This window comes from Balaenoptera ricei, chromosome 15 (genome assembly GCF_028023285.1).
Source record: "Balaenoptera ricei isolate mBalRic1 chromosome 15, mBalRic1.hap2, whole genome shotgun sequence".
NCBI classification, from domain to species: domain Eukaryota; kingdom Metazoa; phylum Chordata; class Mammalia; order Artiodactyla; family Balaenopteridae; genus Balaenoptera; species Balaenoptera ricei.
In genome coordinates, this window is record NC_082653.1 from 45,468,608 (window position 1) to 45,489,033 (window position 20,426).

The window sequence follows — 20,426 nt, forward strand, 5'->3', positions numbered from 1 at the left end:
AATTCCCCCTTTCCTAATCCTGACCCACACCCCTAGCCAGACCTTTTGTCACAGATTTACCTGGGGAAGCCACATGTCCACAAGATCTCATCTATTAATCAAAGGATGATGGAAACGTCTAGTTTTCTTCTCTTTCTTTACTTGGAGAAATGCAGTTAGAGTTGGTCCTCAGGGTCAATAAAACCAGCATCCAATTCTGATGCCCCCCAGCCCCACCTCAGTACTTCTTCCTCTTAAAAGCAGTTCTCCTCCTTCTCTTTGTAAGGGAGTAGGTCAATGTAGCTGCTTCATTTACAAGCAACTCCAGGTATCTCACCTGTTCTCATCCATGTAACTCCCAGCACAGGTGCTAAGGGAGGGCCCAGCACCTCGTTAGGGGATTCTGATGTGCTCTAAAGTGTCTTAATGGACAGCTAGGTTGTTTTTGTAAAATGCCAATGCCAGCCCCACCCTCAGATATTCAGAAGTAGTTGGTCCGGGATGTGCAGCCTGGTGAGTTTTCGAAGTGTCCCAACGGATTCCTGTGTGCACAGGCTGTGAGCCCGGCTCCCGTACACCTGTGTGCACACCTGTGCCTGGGGCAGGTGCTCAGCCCTGGACCTCAGCCCCTGCAGTGCCTTCTGCTGAGCTTGTTGCCTTTAACCCTCCTTCTCTTGCTCCCCCTCTCCAAAACCTACCAAACACATCAGGTGAGGGAAAAGAAGCAACATTCATATTATCATTTTATTCATCAGAATTTCCAGAGACAGGGTCTCTACTGGGCAAGTAGAAAAATAGAGAATTTTACTACTTTGAAAAGGCAGCTATGACAAGTGTACGCCGCGAAAAGGGCCCCTGGGACTCGAGGGAGCACAGAGTTCAGTCTGGGGGTGTCTCCCCATGCCACTAGCAGGCCCAGTCCTGGAAGCGGAAGCAGTCGCTGGCAATCTTCCACACTGTGTTGCTGGGCGAGGCCTGGGCTGTCAGGATGAAGTTCTGGTTGAAGTCCCGCTGTTTGTTGCCCTCAAACTTCACCGTCCCACAGATCACCACGAGGACCGTGGTCTGGCTCGGGGTGGCTTCATCGTGAACAGGCTGGCAGTCTACCACGTTGATTTGGAACTCACTAGAAGGCAGCATCTCAAAAAACTCACTCAAGGACTCTTGTCCCGAAACGGCGTTGCCGTTCCACACCAAGGTGGCCGTGCCCATGTACAGGCGGGACAGCAGCCGCCGCCTCTTGTCCATGGTGGTGTAGTACACGTTCACGAACTCCTCAGCGGCGCGGCAGGCCTGGTCCACATAGGTCTTGAAGTCCACGGACGCCATCTCTGGCCCCGCTGAGGAAGGCCTCCACCCAGGTGCTTCCTGTACCTGGGGGAGCTGGGCTGTGGGGCGGCAAGGTGGAAGAGACCCTGTGTGAATGCCATTGTCCATCCTGCCGGACAAATGAATACTCCTCCTCCTCTGTTGGTGGCAGAACGACTACACATGGTGGAGAGATGATTCTAGGTGCACACTGTTGCTGACGCCTGGTCTGACTAGGCCTCAGTTCGCTCACTTTAAACGGGACCATCCCCAGCTGTGCATAACTGCAATGTTGGATGAAAAGAAGCCGTGTACACCACGTGCTTAGTTAAAAAGCCTGAGACCCACATGGTCCGCAATGGTAGCTATTACTATGAATTTTAACGGTTTCGTTTTATAAGCTGTAGTACATCTGATAGTGGGAGGCCGCTTTTTCCTGGAAGCATGGAACAGCTGTGACTGCCCTAGAGAAGGGGGTAAAGGGACCTTCCTGGCGGTCCAGTGGTTAGGGCTCCAAGCTTCCACTGCAGGGGGCACGGGTTCAATCCCCGGTCGGGGAACTAAAATCCCACATGCTGCGTGGTACGGCCAAAAAAAAAAATTAGAGAAGCAGGTAAAGATGCTGCACCCTGGGGAAGGGAACAGTGGCCCAACAAAGGCCAATCAGTCTATCCTCAGCTCACCTACAGGGTCTGGGAGGGAGAAGGCAGGTTTCCTAAGAGAGTAAGAGAACAAATGCCATGAGGACAGGACGGGACCAACATGGTGGCCACAGTCCTCATGACGGGCTCTAAGAAGCTAAGCTGGTGCCAAGCTCCTGGGAGCACAGGGGAGCCCCGTGAGCCACGGAAAGACAGGCCAGATGGAAGAATTTCTATGGGGTGCAGGATTGTGGCAGCAAGGAAGAATTTCAACTGTAGCCGAAATGTCACATTTCCTTAAAAAAAGGTCCAAAAGCACAAAGAAAAATTATTATTATCTTTTTTCAGGGTATGGTACAACTATTATAGCTGTATTCTTTTTTGCACGATTAAAATATTTCACTAAACAAAAACCCAACAGAGGACAACATTACTAAAATAGTGGATAGGTTTAGATTTACAAACTTAAATACTGAATATTTTTTAAAATTTCAACAACCTTAAAAAAAAAAAAAAATCTTATGAAAGAGATAAAAAATCCCAGGCAGGGTTGGGAAGGAGTCAGGCACTCTTCAGGGCGGAGGAAGGTGTAGGCCTGAGCCTCCAGGAGAGAACTAGCCAGGCTGGGCAGGAGCTCCCACCTAGAAAGCAGCGCTGGGTACCGAGCGCTGATGCGGGGTCCTGCCACCCCCTCGGGGACCTCAAGTCCAGCCTCGCAAACACTCACTCCAAGCTCCTATTTCCTAGCGCTTTACATTCGTACACCACGTCCTTTAATGGTCACCGAGACCAAATGAGGGTGTTACTGTAACAACTTCGCTAATGAGAAAAGAAAACTCACGTGTGGACGGAGGTCACACCCCTGATCTGTCACTACAAGAACTTGTTGCCGGGACGACGCGGTCCTCTCACTGGCTCCTGCCCTTCTGGGGTCCAGTCTGGGGCTCAAGGTTCCGGGACAGCCAATTTGTCATTTCCCCCTGCGGGCCTGTCTCCCTCGCTGGACTCCCCATCAACCGGCGTCCACTCGATTCCCCAGCACCTCGGGCCTCCGCCTTGCAAACGCAGCTCACCCAGCTGCCCGCCCGGGCGTCTGCAGGGAGGGAGGTCGTTCCTGCGGGGCTGCGACCGGCCCAAGACCCGCTGCGGGACCAGCCGGCATCCCCACCACGCGGGGGCCACCTACCTGAGCTGAGGGGTACCGACCTACGCGGGGGTCACCTACTTGAGCAGGGGACACTTACCTGCACGGGGTCACCTACCTGCGCAGAGATCACCTACCTGCGCTGGGAGGGGATCACTTAACTGAGTCGGGGGCACCGACCTGCGGGGGTCACCTACCTACGCGGGGGTCATCCATCTGCGCGGGGGTCACCTACTTGAGCAGGAGGTACTCACCTGCACGGGATTAGCTACCTGCCCGGAGGGCACCTACCTGCGCTGGGTGGGGGGCACCTACCTGAGTGGGGGGCACCGACCTGCGTGGGGCACCTACCTGCGCGGGAGTGACAGCGGGGTGGCAGCCCTAGTCAGCGCCGGACAGCGTGGGCCTCAGTCAGCCGGGTAGGCGTGGGCGAAACGAGCCGGGTCGGCGCAGGCCGGCGTGGGCGGCTCCGGTCACGCGGGCCGCGGCACAACGGACTTTTGGGCCGGGTCCGCCGAGGCTCCGCGCTCCTCCGCTGCTCGCCCGAGGCGGCGCAGGAAGAGCCGCCTCCAACGAACCCCTTCCTCCCGGGACCCGCCTGGTCCGGTCGGCGCCTCCGCGGGTTCCCGCGCGCGGCCCGCTAGCTCCGCGCAGACGCGAGTCCCCGGCCTCCGCCCCCGCCCCGTGACGGGCAGCTGTGCCAGCCAGTGGGACGGCGGACCGCAGGCTAGCCCCGCCCAGGTGTGGCAGAGGCGAGGAGGGGCTTCCGGGAGAGACGCTTTCCCAGAAGACCACGGCAAATCCGCGCTCGAGTCTTCATTGGTCAATCTGGGTCACAGACTCCGGCCCGACTTTAGGTGGGGCCTCTGATTGGACGAAGCTCCGCAAGTCCCGTCCTCGACTCTCGGGGCGGGGCTGTCTCGCGGCTGCGCGAAAGCCGCCGGGCATGAGAAGTTTATTGATGCCGTTGCGTTTTCAGAGTGTGTGCGTTCCACCCACCTTGGCTACGCTAGGGCGCACCTTTGCCTGCTTTCCTAAGGGGAAGCTTGCTCTCAGTGTTCAGGACAAGTTTAGAAACTGGGTGGGCTCTTCCATATAGGCGACCCCTCCGCCCCCAATGAAAAGTGTGGATTATAAACAAATAAGTTGCAGGCTAAGTAGAAAGGTGAATTGAACTCGCATCTTTGGAGCCGTATTCACACTTTACAAAGCCCGAGCCAGTGAAATTGGAGTTTAATGTACAAAACTCCGAATCCCTAGAATGAAAATGAGAGTTGACCTGCATGTCCACTGGGTTGGATGTCGCACAGCTTTTAAGTTTCCTTATGTTTCCCATGTAAGCCCTTGTCATTTCATTCTCATAGCTTCGGGGGAGGTATCATTATTCCTGATTTTATAGACGAGGAGGCCGAGAGACAGAAATTAAATGACAGCCTGGAGTCACAGAGCCACTTCAGTCCTAGAAAAGCTGGTTAGGAGGACATTAATCCAGCGCTAAGTTCTGGTGAAAACACAAGGCTTTAAGCCTGAGAGGCAGCAGAGCCAGCAGCGGGAGGATGGGAGGGCAGGAAGCTTTCAGATTTGTGTCTCCAGCATCTAAATTGTGCCTGACCCACAGCAAGGGCGCGATAAATACTGTTTGAATGAACAGACAGGGCTGGGTTCGATTCATTGCTCCACAACATTCTAGTTGTGATGACTCTTCTCTAACATTTAATCCGTTGCTCTTGGAAGCAAGCCTGTTTTTTACTCCCCCTGTGGTCCTTGAGTTTGGGAGGTTAGAGACACCGCTGGCTCCAAGGGCACAATTCTGGAGTGGTGGGATGCCTGGTTAGGGCCACTGAGCCTAGAGAAGGAGTTTGCCAGGGGATTTTGGAAAAGATGATGTTTGTCCTTCTCCTTCCGGACATGTGATGTGTGCTGCTGCAGCCATCTTGCCACGCTGAGGGGGGCGCCCTTGTATCATGAGGCAGACCGGAGAGATGGGGAGAAATCAAGAGTTTGATGACTGTTGGGAACCAAATCAACTCTGAAGTTTAGACTTTCTAATTTCAAGAGCCAGTAAATTCCCTTTATTTTTATTTATTTTTTTTTTTAATTTATTTTTTGGCTGTGTTGGGTCTTCGTTTCTGTGCGAGGGCTTTCTCCAGTTGCGGCAAGCGGGGGCCGCTCTTCATCGCGGTGCGCGGGCCTCACTATCGTGGCCTCTTTTGTTACGGAGCACAGGCTCCAGACGTGCAGGCTCAGTAGTTGTGGCTCACGGGCCTAGTTGCTCCGCGGCATGTGGGATCTTCCCAGACCAGGGCTCGAACCCGTGTCCCCTGCATTGGCAGGCAGATTCTCAACCACTGCGCCACCAGGGAAGCCCTCCCTTTATTTTTTAATACTATTAAAAATTGGGCATTAACAAACGTATTTGTAAGTTAATTAGTGTACTAGCAGAGTGATTGTGCAAGTGAGTTAACCTACCTGAGGCTCAGTGCCTCACCTGTAGAAGAGGGACAGTAATGCCATCATTTCCTCGGGTTGATGTGAGGAGCTAATGGAGGAGGCTGTGGTCAGCGCTTAGCCCAGGGCCGAGCACAACGCAAGCATCCAGGAAACGTTGGTGTATTTTGACATTTTGCATCGGCAGCAACTTCCTTATTTGCCAGCAATCCTTCCAACAAATGGCTTTTAAACTTGGGACAAGTGTACTGACAAAGTGGTAGGATTTGTCACCAAATCACATGGGCGCCTTCTGGAAGATGAGCCTGGCTTGAGCAGCCGTGGAACCAATGGCCCATTTGCCTCGTGGAGTCTGTCCAGGGAGGAAGGACACAGCTGGTCAGACACGCTGAGCTGCTGGCAGCTCTGAAGACAGGCTGGGATCTTTGGGTCTGTAAACACAGGGCCGAGCTTTCCGAGTTGTCAGCGTAGTTCTCTGGTGCAGGATCTGATGACATTTGTTTGCTGCGAGAGGCTGCGTGACTTGGAGCTGATCTCCGGGGGTCTACGGTGATGGCTGGGCAGTTGTCCCTCCAACACGTTGCCTCCAAAACAATCATGTGTTGTTTTTTCCCCTGCCTTAGAGAAATCATCTGAGCTGCTGCTGGACCAGGGTGAGCTGGGGCTGCATTTCTGGAAGGTCACTTGGGATGAGACTTTTAGGGAGATTCTGGGAAGGCAGGGAGAATGGAGGCTCATTAGCTTAGGAGCTGAGCTGTGGCCGGAGCCGAGAGGGGAGATGTGAGCAAGAGAGAGGGAGGGACGGAGAAGGGCAGCTGGAGTGAGGTACGTGTGCACACAGCTACACACTCACACACACACACTCACACATGCACGTACACACACCCCAGAGAGGAAGCAGCTGAGCTTCCCCAATAGCCAGCAGTGGGGGAGGGGCTGCCTTGGAAATAGACCCTCCAGTCCTGGTCGGGCTGCCCGTGCTGGTGTGGCTCAGGGCAGAAATGAGCCTCCCTGCCAAGCCCTGCCCCGATGGATCTCAGATTCCCGAGCAAATAAATGGTCGTTACCTGGTTATGCACCGAGGCTCGTGTGGTCTGTTGTGCAGCACCGTCGGAGCCCCGCTGAGGCCCTGTCCTAAGGCCCCAGGAGAGCCTCCAGCCCAGCACCTCCCTTTTTAACTTACACCTGTATGGCCTGGGTGGGCCACTTGCTGTTAAAGGGACCCTGAAGACCCCACCAGGTCTTCCATGGCGACACGGCCTCGAGGAGCTGCCCACAGTCCGAGGCCGGCTCCCTCCTCATCTCTAAAATCAAGCCCTGAGAGGGAGGTTTGTTCATCTGCAGCCAGAACTAGCGTCCCGGGGACTGGAGCACCCCTTCCCCCCTTTGAGACTAGCACGTTCTCCGTGTGAGCAGGGTAGGTGGGAGCCACAGCAACGTGGATGGTGTGGGTGGGGTGCGCCGGCTCTGGAGCAGTGACCAGAACAAAGAGAGGCAGTGGATGATATGATCCCAGGGGTCTGCGTTCCCAGCAGGGAAAGTGTCACCAGGGGGACCAGACGGAGTCCCGTGAGCACAGCTCCTTCCAGCAGCACCACCCACATTTGCCCTGTGAGCTTCCCACCCTGCTTCAGTGTTTCCCACTTGGCTGATAGATCATAGCCGGCTGGCCCGAGCCTCGTTTCTCTTCAGGATGACGTGGCCCCTGTCTGCTCCAGTCAGTGTCTCGCTGACCGAACTCTCAGGGCCGTCTGATTTCTCTGCTTCTCGGCAGCACCCCTGAATGTTGCGTATGAATTGCTGTTGTGTGGCAGATCCAGAGCAGGGATTCAATGCAGACTGTAGGTTTGGGAGGTGTGGGAGCACTGCTGGGGAAGAGGGGCGTTGAGACAGGATGGGTATGATACTGTGATTTACAATAAAAGGTACAGATTTGCTCTTCCTCCCCTTCCTGGCATAGAACTCCGAAAACCCTTGGAATTTCCTAAGTGATAAGAGCAATAAAGTTGTCTTTTGTTGTGTTAATGAGGTGACTTTGGGGACCACACCTAAGGGTGGGGCTGGTTTGCAGAAGAACCAACCGGGTGATGAGAGGATTAAAGGTAGAACTTTCAGACCCATGCCTGGATCTCTGAGGAGGCGAGGGGCTTGGAGGTTGAGTTCAATCACCAATGACCAAAGATTAACCAATTGTGCCTGTGTAATGAAGCCTCCAGAAAAACCCAAAAGGCAACGCATGTATGTGGAACCTAGAAAAATGGTACAGATGAACCAGTTTGCAAGGCAGAAATAGAGACACAGATGTAGAGAACAAACGTATGGACACCAAGGGGGGAAATGGGGGGTGGTGGTGGTGGGATGAATTGAGAGATTGGGATTGACATATATACACTAATATGTATAAAATAGATAACTAATAAGAACCTACTGTGTAAAAATAAATAAATTAGGGCTTCCCTGGTGGCGCAGTGGTTGAGAGTCTGCCTGCCGATGCAGGGGACACGGGTTCGAGCCCTGGTCTGGGAAGATCCCACATGCCGCGGAGCAACTAGGCCCGTGAGCCACAACTACTGAGCCTGCGCTTCTGGAGCCTGTGCTTCGCAACAAGAGAGGCCGCGATAGTGAGAGGCCCGCGCATCGCGATGAAGAGTGGCCCCCGCTTGCCGCAACTAGAGAAAGCCCTCGCACAGAAACGAAGACCCAACACAGCCAAAAAAAAAAAAAAAAAAAATTAGAAACTATAAAAATCTATACACCAAACCAGAAGGAGGAGGCTGGGAGGGTGGTGAGCCTGGAGGGGGCATGGAAACTCCACGCCCTTTCTCCACACCCTGCCCTGTGCATCTCTTCCATCTGACTGTTCCTGAGTTACAACCTTTTATAACAAACCAGTGATCTAGTAAGTAAAGTGCTTCCCGGAGTTCTGTGAGCCGCTCCAGTGAATCAAACCTGAGGAGGGGGTCGTGGGAACCTCTGATCTACAGCCAGTTGGCCAGAAGCCCAGGTGACGACCTGGACTTGTGACTGGCATCTGAAGTGGGGGGGGGGGGGTCTTGTGGGACTGAGCCCTCAGCCTGGGGGACCCAACACCATCTCCAGGTAGATAGAATTGTGTTGAACTGTCGGACGCCAGTTGTGAAGACTCCCACTTCAGTGAACCTCAGGGATGATAATGTTGACCTTTTCTGACCCTTGTGACTTCAATCAGCTAAAGCTTGGAGTCTGTCCACCTTTGCCCTAATTCTATGCCGAGGTCTCCTGCCCAGGCCCCTTCATGAACATGCATATACCCTTAGCTTAACACTTCCCCAGTCTTGCTGATGGGGAGACACTCCTTTGGGAAAGATCCTCCGTGTTCTCTTTACTTCCTGCAAGCAATACATCCCCCTTTCTCCTGCCCTTTGGCTTGGTTGTGTCTTTTGGCTTGATACCCACCAAGAAGCGGACCCAGTTTTTCAGGTAACAATCCCACCTGGAGGCCAGAGAGGGAGATAGAGTTGAGGTGTCTGCACCCAACTCCTGAGGGTCAAGGGCTGCGGGGAGGGCATCATTTCCTGGTACCACGGGCTAAGGCAGGCGTTGTAAGGGATGGGGACCCCCATGCCCAGTGTCCCTCACTGGCCACCCCTTGCGGGCACGGGGTGGACCTGTGGGGTGACTGGTGCCAGTGTTATCGCCCCCAAACGCCCAGCCGAGTGTGCTGTGTCCCTCCTTAAGCCATGACTGCTCCGAGCTGACCACCCTGGGAAGAGCAGAGCATTTCCTGGTCCCTGCCTTCAGTGAGCTGACCGTCAGCGTGAGGTCCTCAGGGAGAGGTGGCCTCGTAAAACTGCCTGTCCCCTGGGGCCCCACTTCACACCCGCACCCACAGCATGGCCCAGAGTCCACGGAGACGTGTGTCTAGAGAGGCAGCGCTCCACCTTGAGAGGCCGAGGTGTCCAGGGAAGACGGGACCAATGCCGAGGAAGTGAATAAGGAACCAGAGTCTTAGAACTTTCCTTCCCCCTGGCAACCTGGGGAAGCTACATAGAGCCGACAGTAGGGGTCTCCACGCTCTCCTTCCTGGATGAGGGTCCTCTGGCCACAGACCCCGGCCTCACCCAGGGCGAAGCAGGACACCCCGGGGGTCAACACCCCAGAGCTGCCCTCAACAGTGACAGATGGGGGCTGGAGGATAGATAGCCCAGCTCCTGAGCCCCGGGAGGGGCGTCTCTGAGGATGCCCGCACCGTCCCCAGTCGCCCTTGGAGCCGGCCTGCCCTCAACCTTCCCATGCCCAGCACATGCGTCCTGAGGCCACCTCCGCATTGCCCCACTCGCATGGGAATGATTGTTGGGGTCACTGCTGGGGGAACCCAGCCTCAGCAGTGAGAGAGAAGACAAGACTGTCTCAACATCAGATGTCCTGGGGAGTCTCCAGGGGGTCCTCCTGGCACCTTGCAGGGTCAGTACCTTGGCTACCAGGTATGTTGCAGCAACAGCAATAAACAGAAATAAACCCAAACATACCTAACAGACCACAAGCATCAGGACCCTCTGGAGGGCTTGTTAACTCACAGAGGCTGGAGCCTTTGCCTCGGTTTCTGCCTCAGGAGGACGGAGTGAGGCCTGGGGTTGCATTTCTAGGGGTTGCATTTCTAACTAAGTCCCAGGGCTCGCTGGAGCCGCCAGTGCTGGTCCAGGACCACAGGGAGAACCACAGCCCTGACCAGAGGACAGTGCCTGGGGATGGGCTCTGAGGGGCTGCAGGGTGAGGGCTGGGAGAAAAGCCCCTTGAAGTGGAGGCTTCCTAGATTCTGCTGATGGAAGTAACCCTGCAGCCCACACCTGGGATTCTCGTGATTTTAGCATCTTAAATCGGGCATTACTTTCCACTCCCCTGGCAGTTAGTTCAGACCTGACTACGTACCTGGTTTCCCCACCTTTGACGCTGTCTGGACTTTCCTGCCCTTGGATTCTGAGCTGCTATTCAAGCAATGGCCACAAGAGTGTGGTCCAGACTTTGGAAAGAGCTTCTGCACGCACGTCTGCTCAGCTCAGCTGCTCCAGGGCTGCGAGGACAAAGCAGCTCTGTTTTTCCCAGATCAAACCCGGGAAAATGTGGCAAAGCCCAAGACTATCTCTTGTGGCTTGGCAGTGGGTGTGCCGAGGGGCTTTGGGTTTTTCTTTACGGGGAGGAAGTGTTGGGAGCCTTTGGGAAAGCGGATGCCCTGTGCCCTCCTGGAGCTGCAGAGCCGGTCCCATGAGGTGAGATCAAGCAAGTGGTCCACCAGGGCTGGGGTCTGCTGCCTCCCAGAGAAAGAGGAAAAGGTGTCCCCAAGGGAGAGGGCCTGATGGTAGACAGTGGCCGGCACACTGGGCCACAGCTTATTGTCACCGGCACAAGCCCTGCGCCAGAGATCTTCCCACAGCCCGGGATTCTCTCTGTTCTCGTCAGTTTTTCTTGAAACCTGTGCTCGTTGCTTAGGAACGAACCTTGCAATTTGGAAGTCAGATCAGATGATGCTTTACTTTAAAGAACTGTGCAGAAGGATTGCAAACTTATCGTCACTCACTGCTCCCAAATTGCAGAGATTTTGGGGGTGGGGGGGTGGGAGGGGTAGAGGGGGGAGGCAAACGGGTGCTCCACACCGAAAACTGATTTTCAAGATTCTGAGTGAGAAGCTGTTTTTACTGTCCCAAAGAATAACTACTTCCATCTGTGTATGGCTTTATCCAGAAAGCTCCGCAACAGTTCTGTGAGGGAGGTTTCATGACTATTTCCCTTTTATAGAGGAGGAAACGCAGGCTGGGAGGGTGAGGTACCAGTCAGCTTGGCCGCTGTAACAAAGTACCATGGGCTGGATGGACTTAAACAACAGAAATCTATTTCTCCCAGTTGTGGAGGGATGGCTGAGACCACTTAAGAGCTACTCTTTTAGCAATTTTCCAGTGCACAACACAGTATTAACTACGGTCGCCACGCTACACATTAGACCCCCAGAACTTATCCAACTTACAACTGGAAATTGGTGCCCTAGGCCAGCGTCTCCCCATCCCTGCCCCACGTCCAACCTCTGGTTCATCATCATTCACTCTCTGTTTCCGTGAGTTTGGCTTTTTATTTATTTATCTATTTTTCTTTAAAAAGTCTTTGAATTCTTTTATTTTATTTATTTTTAAATTAATTTTTATTGGAGTAGAGTTGCTTTACAATGTTGTGTTAGCTTCTGCTGTACAGCAAAGTGAATCAGTTATCCATATCCATATATCCACTCTTTTTAAGATTCTATTCCCATAGAGGTGAGTTTGACTTTTTGAAATTCCATATGTAAGTGGCATTATACGGTATTGGTCTTTGCCTGACAGCGTAATGCTCTCAGGGTTCAGCCATGTTGTGGAAAATGGCAGGATGTCCTTCTTTTTTTATGGTTGAATAATATATGAATATTATTTACATTTAAATAAATTTATAATTTATATAAAATATAAAGCATCTTCTTTGGTTCCATTCTCCCCCTCGTTGTTAGCTTACGAGTCGTGCGTTTAGAGGAATGGGGCAGACGAAAGAGAGGAGAGGATGGGAGTGGAGTGAGTTCAGATACAAGCAGTTTGCAGAACAAGCCCACTGTGAGTGGCCCCTGCCAGTCGCCCGTGCGATGGGCTTTCGCGGCTTCCCAGGGAGGCTCGGGCAGGTGATGTAAGCGGGTTTTCACACTGGGCTCGGAACACAAGCAGAAACACTGTAGGGCCGTCACAGGCCGTCCAGAGACACCGTTCAGGTCGGGTGCAGGGACAGACGTGCAGGTTTGCTTTAGGTCCTCATCTGCAGGCAGGGCCTGGCCCCCGAGAGCCTGGTCTGCTCCAGACCTGCCCAAGGCCTGTCCGGCATCCAGCGAGCACAGGGAGGTCTGGAGAACCCGGGGACACTCGCAAAGTATTTTCGGAAGGTCAGTCGAGAGGGTGGGGCCTGAGCTCCTGGCAAGGCTAGGAGAGGAGGGTGCCTCCAGCTTCGTTATATGATAAGCATGGAACATTTTCCTTGGGGAAAACAATGCCCGCAATGCGGCTTTGCATTGGGAAGAGTGGAAACGCAGAAGGAGCCAGAAAAGCCCAGCCCCAGTTCTGATTCTTCATCTCTTGACTCCTCCCTCCCTCCGTCCTTCAAATGTCAATTCTACTTCCTGAGCACTTTTGAGGGGTGAGTGGAAGAAAGCAGGCAGGTGCACAGACAGGTAGGGCCTTGGTTTCCCCATCTGGGTGGCACCCGACGCTGCCCGGGTGGCCTCTTTGCCACCAGTGGACGCCCATCCAGGTGCTGGGGCTACGGTCAGCTTCCTGGTGTGTGACCTGGGCTGTCACACAGGGCCCTGTGCTCAGAAGGGCCCTGAGCTTGGTTCCATGCTTTGCGGTTGTGTCTTAGAATCTTAACAACTTCTGAGCAGGGGACCCCGGGTTTTCAGCCTGCACTGGACCCAGCAGATCACGTAACCATTCTGCCTGGGGCTTTGGTTTTCCTACCAGTGGAGGAAGAAGGGATTGGATTGGGCCTGGGTCCCGGAGAGAGAAGGGCATGGCATCTGAACTCAGCGCCGTGGATGGGCTTGAGCAAAGCCAGAGGCCAGGGATGCTCTTCAAGAGAGGAACCTGTACGGACTGTGGGCAAAGGCCCAGCTGCTTCGGGGGCCAAGTGACCGCATGTGGGATATGGTTGGAGAGAGGGGCGCCTCACAGCACGGGCGCCCAGGGCTGCTCCGGCATCCAAATAGTGCGGAAGGCCTGGAGTGGACTGTGGGGTGCTGGCCAGGGCTCTTCCCGAGTGGCAGGTGGTTTGTGAACAGCAGAAAGAGACCAGGAATAGCCACAGAGGGGACGAGGGGCATAGTGGGCAGATGCTGTGCCCCATGGCCTGTGGGCCACGTGGGGCTGTCTGCTGTGTGTGTGTGTGTTTGTGTGTGTGTTGCGGGGTAGTTGAGCCCTTCTACTGGCACATTGGTACGTTGGTACCCTGAGAGCTTCGAAGCCCAGAGACTTTGGGGACAGGTTAATGGGAGTCTGGGGCTACTGGCTCATGATCGCTGGGGGACTCAGAGCCTCAGTGTTGAGATCATTAGGCAGGAGCCGGGCCTTGTAAATGCTCGGGAAACAGGAGCTGCCATGACGACTGCTCTGCAAAACCTGGCCGTGATCCTACAAAGCTGACATCAGAGCTCGGAGAGCCTGGATTCTCTGCAGCCAAATAGGACGTAAGACAGGACCTTCAGAGTCGTCAGGAAGAGTTGCTCCCTTACACGGAGGGAACTGGGGCCCAGAGCTACGTGGTGTCATTCCCGGGCAACCCGGACAAAAATCCCCACCTCCTGGCCCCAAAGGGAGCTCTTCCCCGCACCCCCCCGTCCACCCTCCCCCCCAGTGAGAGCAAACTAGGCCACCGAAGTCACTTTTAGGCCTGCAGGCTGGTTTTCTCTTGTTACAAAGTCCAGTTTCGGGGCGCTAGTGGGCAGGGCTAGTGGGCAGGCCACTCGGGTTCATCTTCAGGTCTCGGTTCTGGGATCATTAACTGGGAAGCTTCCCTGAGCCTCTCAGCCGCCAGGTGGTCCTGAGAGTAGCAGGTGAGACCGCCGTTCTCCGCTTCCCATCTGTTCCTTGAGCTCTGGTAGCCTTCCACGAAATCTCCCCTTTCGCCTAATTTGTCCGGCTTCAGATTCTGTTGCTTGCAAACCAGACCCCTGACTGTTTCCAGTGGCAGGGAGGGCCCGGGAGGGAGCGGGGGTGCGCGGGCTCGGCTGGCGTGGGACCAGGGGCTGGCGGCGCGGAGGTCCGGCCGGGGAACCACGGTGAATGAGGAGTCCATCTGTGACTCACAGGGTGCTGCGGGCTTTGGCAAGCCTCCCTGGGAAGCGGGGCGAGGTCCCCGATCCCATAGAACTGTCTGGCTGGGGCTCAGAGGTGGCGATGGATGCTGCTTCTCACTGCCTCGCCAGGTGGCACGAGTGGTCAGGAGGGGCGAGTCTGTGCTGGTCAGACCTCGGGCTCTTCTGCAAGTTTGCTCAAGAATCTTGAGCAATTTCTCCAGTGGACCGAGCCTGGAACCAGAGCGTGAAAACGCTCACTATAGAGAATAATCTGCAGAGGTAGGAGTTTTTGGTGCGCCAAAAACAGCGTGTTTGAGTGGATCAGCCAGGGTCCGCAGGAGCCTGGGGCGGCCCTGTTCTCCCCCCAAATAGCAGGGAATGATCTGACCTTCACCCCAGAGCCAGGCCAGGAAAGCGCGCTTTCTCATAGACCCGTTCACTGGGCAGGGGCCTGACACCCCCTGGCTGGGCCGAGTCTCCTGGACCAATGCGTTTGCAAGCGCGCTTCTGAGCTATGGAGTCTTGGGCGAAGCCACGGGAGGTGCCCCTCTGGCCCTTTGCTCAGGAGTTTGAAGGAGCCGCTAACACGCCTGTGAGACGTGGGGCAAAGGTGTGGCTTTGACATTGGGCCAGGCTCCCCTCCAAGGTGTAGCAGCCCATCCCCTGGGCACTGGAACCCTCTCTGGGGACATCTGCCTTCCTATAAACCTCCAGCAGAGCGCCACACGTGCTCTGTGCTCTGCTTGACACGAGAGAGGTGGTTACGAGGAGGGCCCAGTCAATCTCAGTGAGTTGCCGCCTTGCGTCCACGCCCCTTTGGGATGTGGCACTGCTCCTCCTCCCCTCAAGGTAGGGCCCTGTTTCTCTGTCCCCTCAATCTGGGTCGCTGTGATCTGCTTGGACCAGTCGAACGTGGAGGACGTGACACTGGGTAAGTTCTGGAGCCTCAAGGACCCTGACAGCTCTGGCTGTTGCTCTCCTGGAGCCCTGAGGCCTCCAGGGTGGGAGGACGCCTCGTCCAGAGAGGCCGTGTCGAGGAGGCTGAGTTGCCCCGGCCGACGGCCAGCACCATGTGCCGACCAGTCAAGTGTCAGCTGGATGGAGCCTCGCAGGTGAGTCCACGCGTTGGGAGAAATAACAAAGCACTGTTATTTTAAGCCACAAAGTACTGGCTTGGTTTGTTACACAGCAGAAAAAGATACACACTTGACTGTCTTTCTGGAGAGAGGCTGGAAGGTTCCATGTGGTCATTTTTTGTACTTTGAATGTGGCATCAGTTGTTGTATATTGATCACAGGTGAATAAACCACAGTCTACCTTTAAACAGAATTACCCAACTTGTGAAATTCACTCTCCATATCAACACTCGATAGTTTTTAGTTTTTTTAAACTTAAAAGTTTTGGACCAAAACTCCAGTTCCTTTCACATGTTCTTTCTGAACCAAGGATGACAATGAAGAATTTATTTTTACCGGAATCAGTTGTTGACATGTCTTCATGCCAAGTATTTGGGGGTGACATATCATGACATCTGGGCGTTGCTTTATATATTTAGCAATTATTTAAGAAAAGACTCCACTGCATATTCTACAGTTATCACAATCATTAAAATCGTTTTTCAAGAGTTTGTGAACATCTGCTAAACGTGATGATGATGAGAAGGTTATTGTGATTTGGGGGCTACACTCCCCGAATGTCCTCTCCATCTCCTGGGAGTGTGTGCCCTGTGAAGGTGCCGTAGGCTGGAGTTTAGGAGGAAGGACAAAGGTGGAAGAGAAACTCACCCAACAACCACTCTGGCGTTCCCACTAAACTCTGCGTGAAGGAGGCCTTAGCCTCCAGGGCTGCTCGGTTCTTGGACCTGCGAGGTGGTGGCATCCTCACCTTCGTGCCCTCACACCTGCCCCGGGTCCCGGCTGGGTTTCTCCTCACAGATGCTTGGGGGACTGTGCTGGAGGAAAGCTCTCCCCAGGTTCTTGTGAAGAGGGGACATAACAACAAATAAGACCGCGTCTCCGCTGAGTGCTCTGCAGAGAGAAGGTGAGAGACCCTGACAGAGGCGAGGGTTCCTGCAGATGTCAGTCCTGGTGCCGAGAGGCTGGGTGGTCCGCTTAACCCTATTCCCCGTCTGCCCAACCCTGACGTCACGAACCTCCACCCCAGATGGAGTTTTCTGAAGCCCTCCCCTCCGCCTCCACCCTCGTTGCCCTCGCCAACCCTGCGGGCAATGCCAACTCCACGTACAGGCAAGTTCTTGGAGAGCAGTGGTGTGTCTTGGTCACTCCTGTTTCTCAGGCTGGAGCTCAATGCTTGACCCAAGGCAGGTGACCCAACTTGGAGACGTTTGAAGTAGCTGAGGAAAGAGGTCACAGTGTCTGGGGGAGTCCGTGGCAGTGAAAACAGGGACAAGGGGCCATGGGTGAGGTGCATTTGGGGATCAGGACTTCCTGATGGGCCAGAATAGGGAGGACTCAGGGTCTCTGCTTTGGAGGAAGCGGGGGCCCCATCTGAGCCCGTTTGGAGCGTGAGGTCCACGGGGCGCCCAGGTGGGCGGTCCCGAGGCAGTCAGACAATGAAAACTGGAGGTTGGGGGAGAAATCGGCCCTGAGTTCTCATGGTTAACAGGGTTATTCCCATTCACAGAAATAGACTAGCTTGTCTGTAGTGGGAATTTCAAGGGGTAAGAAAGAGTGTTCGGGGCGAGGAGGGTGAAGGGCGGCTGGCATCTGGCTGAAGCTCCAACTGATGGAGCAAATAAGCTGGAGGAGAGGGGTGGCCGTCCAGGCTGGGGGACCCGAATTAGACTCAGATGCAGTTGAAGTTGTGGCATGGAGAGCATCCCAGGGGGAGACTTCTTTCTAGAAGTCACTTCCTTGTCATCATAATGACCCCCAGGGAGATGGGTGAAGAGGCAGAGGCCCCCTCAGGCCTCCCATCCGAGGTGTTGTCTCTGATTGGGATGCTGGACCACATCCGGCTGTGGGACCACGGCTGCAGGGATGCCAAGTCTGGAAACGACATAACCAGCTGCAGACGGACCTGCAGACTGAGGGGGACAGCGCTGGGCCTGGGAAGCGGGGCCTTCTGGCAGAGAGGGCAGGGAAGGGTGGGGCAGTGAGGGGGCACGGGGAGGAGGCTGGAGGGGCAGTGGGTGGGAGGGGTTGGAGCTCGGAGATGCTTGCTGACCGTCTGCCCTCTGCCCCGGAAGTTGTCCATTGCCACATAACACATCCCCCCAAACCTGGGCTTTGAAACAGCAACGACCCTTTACCATCTGCCACGGTGTCCCCGAGTCAGGAATTCAGACTCGACACAGCAGGACGGCTTATGTTTGCTCCAGGACGAGACCTCAACTGGGAGATGTGAGGGCCAGAGACTGGAGTCACCTGAAGTCACCCACCCACAAGCCCCCAGGGGCTGCTGGGTCTCAGCAGGGGCCCCATGGTGCCTCCATGTGGCCTGGGCTTCCTCACCGCATGGCCGGCCATTCCCACGGGTGAGCCTGTGGGTGGGGAGAGAGATTGAGAGGGAGAGAAAGGGAGACAGAAGGAGGTAGAGAGACAGAGACACAGAGTGAGAGCGAGAACGAGAGAGAGAGCATGCATCTCTGCAGGGTCCATGGGAGTTTCGGGTATGTGTTGCCTGGGGTGGGGACACTTGGATTTTCACTCACTGGTCCTCGGCTCCTGGAAAACCCATGTCACTCTCAGGGTGGGGTTAGATGGCTGATTTGGAGTGTTCTTTCCTTCTGTAGCAAATGCGTGTCTGGAAAAGACCTGTCAGAGGATACCGCTAAAAAGCAAAGCCTTTTGTCATTTTTCAATACTTTCTGTAATGTTGTGGTTATACGGTTTTCAGGATAAAAAGCTTGCCGTACTTTTAAGCCCAGATTCTCCCGTGTAAGAGTCACACAGTCTGGGGTGTCGTGCTGATAAAGGGGGTCCCTTTTTCTACCCTGTATCACAGCTCCTTGGCTTTTACGTGACAGAGCTAGGGCACCGTGTTTGGATCAGTGTGCATCAGTGAAGCTGCTACTGCCGATAAAAATCCAGGCCTGATGGGTCACGTGGCTACCCTGCATAAAATACAATAGTGAAGCAACCGACTCCCTGGGGATTTGTTGAGTAAATTTAGATCTTTGTATGTTTCAGATATTTTGCATATTTTTAATATATTTTGCAGTGGTGGTGAAATTTCCTTGGACTCTGGCTCTGGTTTCAAGGCATTGAGTGGATATGCAGTGATCGCCAGGGATCTGGAGGCTTGGCGTGGGGAGGGCCACGGTCAGCTGGAAAACTAGTTTTAACCGCAAACAGTCGGTAGAATGAGGCGGGCTCGGGTGGTCCCTGACTTCTGGAATCAGCAGCTGTCAACAAGAGTCCACAGGGTTCTGTGGTTTGGTAAACATTTTCAGGTGGCCAAGGGTTTCCACTCAAGATAAAGTGTGTGTGTAGGGACATGAGTTCAGGGTCCCCGTTGGTGCCACACCCTCCGTCTGGCTTCAGCTGATGGCATGAGGGGCCCCGGTGAGGAGTGTTAGGTGGAGACCCCTGTGCTCCATCACGAGAACTGGAGCGTGAATCCAGAGCCGGTGGGGAAAGTGTGATAGTGAGCATTAGGCTGAAACGTGAGAGGAGCTATTGGGGGAATCATGGGTCGGATACAGAATGAGAACGGCAGCAAGGGAGATGCCAGGGAACCCACAAGTGGGCACCAAGGAAGGGACGTGGCAGTTTGGTGCTTGGATGCTGCTCTCTGCTCGCCCCTGCTGTCCATCCCCATCCTGCCCAGTGCCCAGCAGACTGCAGCCCATGCCCCCTCCCTGCCTGGTACCACGCTGCATAGTGGCTGCACCCTTGTGGCTCCAGTCCCATGGGGCTGCAGGACCACAGTCCCCCCTTCAGGCTTAGGGCGTAAAGAGCTTCAGGTTGGTTGGGGGAGCATCAGGTGCCTCATCGGCCCTAGTTTGTTTCCTCACCCCTACATGCGTCTCCCTCCACTAAAGGTTCCATCTGAACCGTCCATGTGGAAGTCTGCTTTCTGCCAGCACTGCAATCAGGCGATAAGAAAGCTCTTTTCATCACGTCAAAGCGGAACAGGCTTCCTTGTGAGCTTCTGCAGTTAGAGATGCTCAAGGTGAACATGGGTCGTGCGTCAGCTCAGGAAGCAGATGCCAAGATTGGGGAGCAACTTGTCTGTAGAGGAGACGGGACTGAGGGGGCCTGTGCAACGTGGCTCTGACACCCATGAAAGGCGGGAGGCTTGGGGACATGGACCCCTTTCCTTGCCTCGCCTTGAGGTCCTCACAGTCCTGCAAACCTGCTTCTCAGCAGAGCCGTAAACATGGCTTCTCCTCACCCTGTTGGACTGCAGACGTGGCCCCCGGGAGATGGCCTTTGCAGGGACCCTGAGGTCTTAGCTGCCACTTCCTGTTGGGAAAACTCTCCTCCTTCCTTCTCCCTTCAAACTCTGCATCATCCGCCACATGATTTGTGCTATTTTGTTCTTTTAAGGTAAAATCTGTAGGGTAAGGAATCAGAGGTCCTCCAGGTATTTTGTCCAAACGTGGTGCTGCTGCCCGGGTGGGTCAGCTCGCTGGAGTGTGCTGACTCCCAGCCCTAATCTTGGGAGGAAGGGCCTTAACGTCTGTTGGAAGATGAGCCCCAGGGTCATGGTGGTCTTTGCTCGCCGGGAAGGCTCTGGCCAGCTGATTGTCACACCAACACCTTGGCTCTGAGACAGGCAGGACCCAGTGTGGCAGCCTTGCCCACACGAGGGTGGGCCGGTTCAGGCAGAGCAGGTGGGTGAGCGCCCACCTCGCTGTTGTCTTTCACGAAGGCAAGAGTGTGCAAAACACACGGACTGAGCAAGGCACCGGAATCCCTGGACACGCCTGGAGGTGGTGCAGTTCTTGTTAGTGAGAGTTCCTGGACGCGGCCAGACCGTAGGGGTTTCTGGCTCTTCCACCACTTCTGTGGTCCATTCCTGTTTAACAGTGTTTCCATGAGGCTATATCTTAGCTCATCAAGTTTCTTCAAGCGTAGTTCATGTCCCTGGACCTTTCCCTTAAAAT

At 54.7% G+C, this 20,426-nt stretch overlaps 1 protein-coding gene across 4 annotated transcripts; it reads right to left on the minus strand.

The window, feature by feature from the left end:
* Positions 1 to 705: 705 nt before the first annotated feature.
* Positions 706 to 3,744, minus strand: NXT1 (nuclear transport factor 2 like export factor 1). Of its 4 annotated transcripts, none has more exons than XM_059896432.1 (3): positions 3,424 to 3,744; positions 2,770 to 3,021; positions 706 to 1,367 (listed from the first exon to the last, which is right to left on the minus strand). In XM_059896432.1, exon 3 carries the CDS (start codon positions 1,306 to 1,308, stop codon positions 886 to 888), a length of 423 nt encoding a protein of 140 aa, XP_059752415.1. In that variant the 5' UTR covers positions 1,309 to 1,367; positions 2,770 to 3,021; positions 3,424 to 3,744; the 3' UTR covers positions 706 to 885. The 4 variants fall into 4 exon arrangements, with proteins under 4 accessions (XP_059752415.1, XP_059752412.1, XP_059752414.1 ...); XM_059896429.1 differs by having other exon boundaries at positions 706 to 1,571; XM_059896431.1 differs by lacking the exon at positions 2,770 to 3,021.
* Positions 3,745 to 20,426: the final 16,682 nt, after the last annotated feature.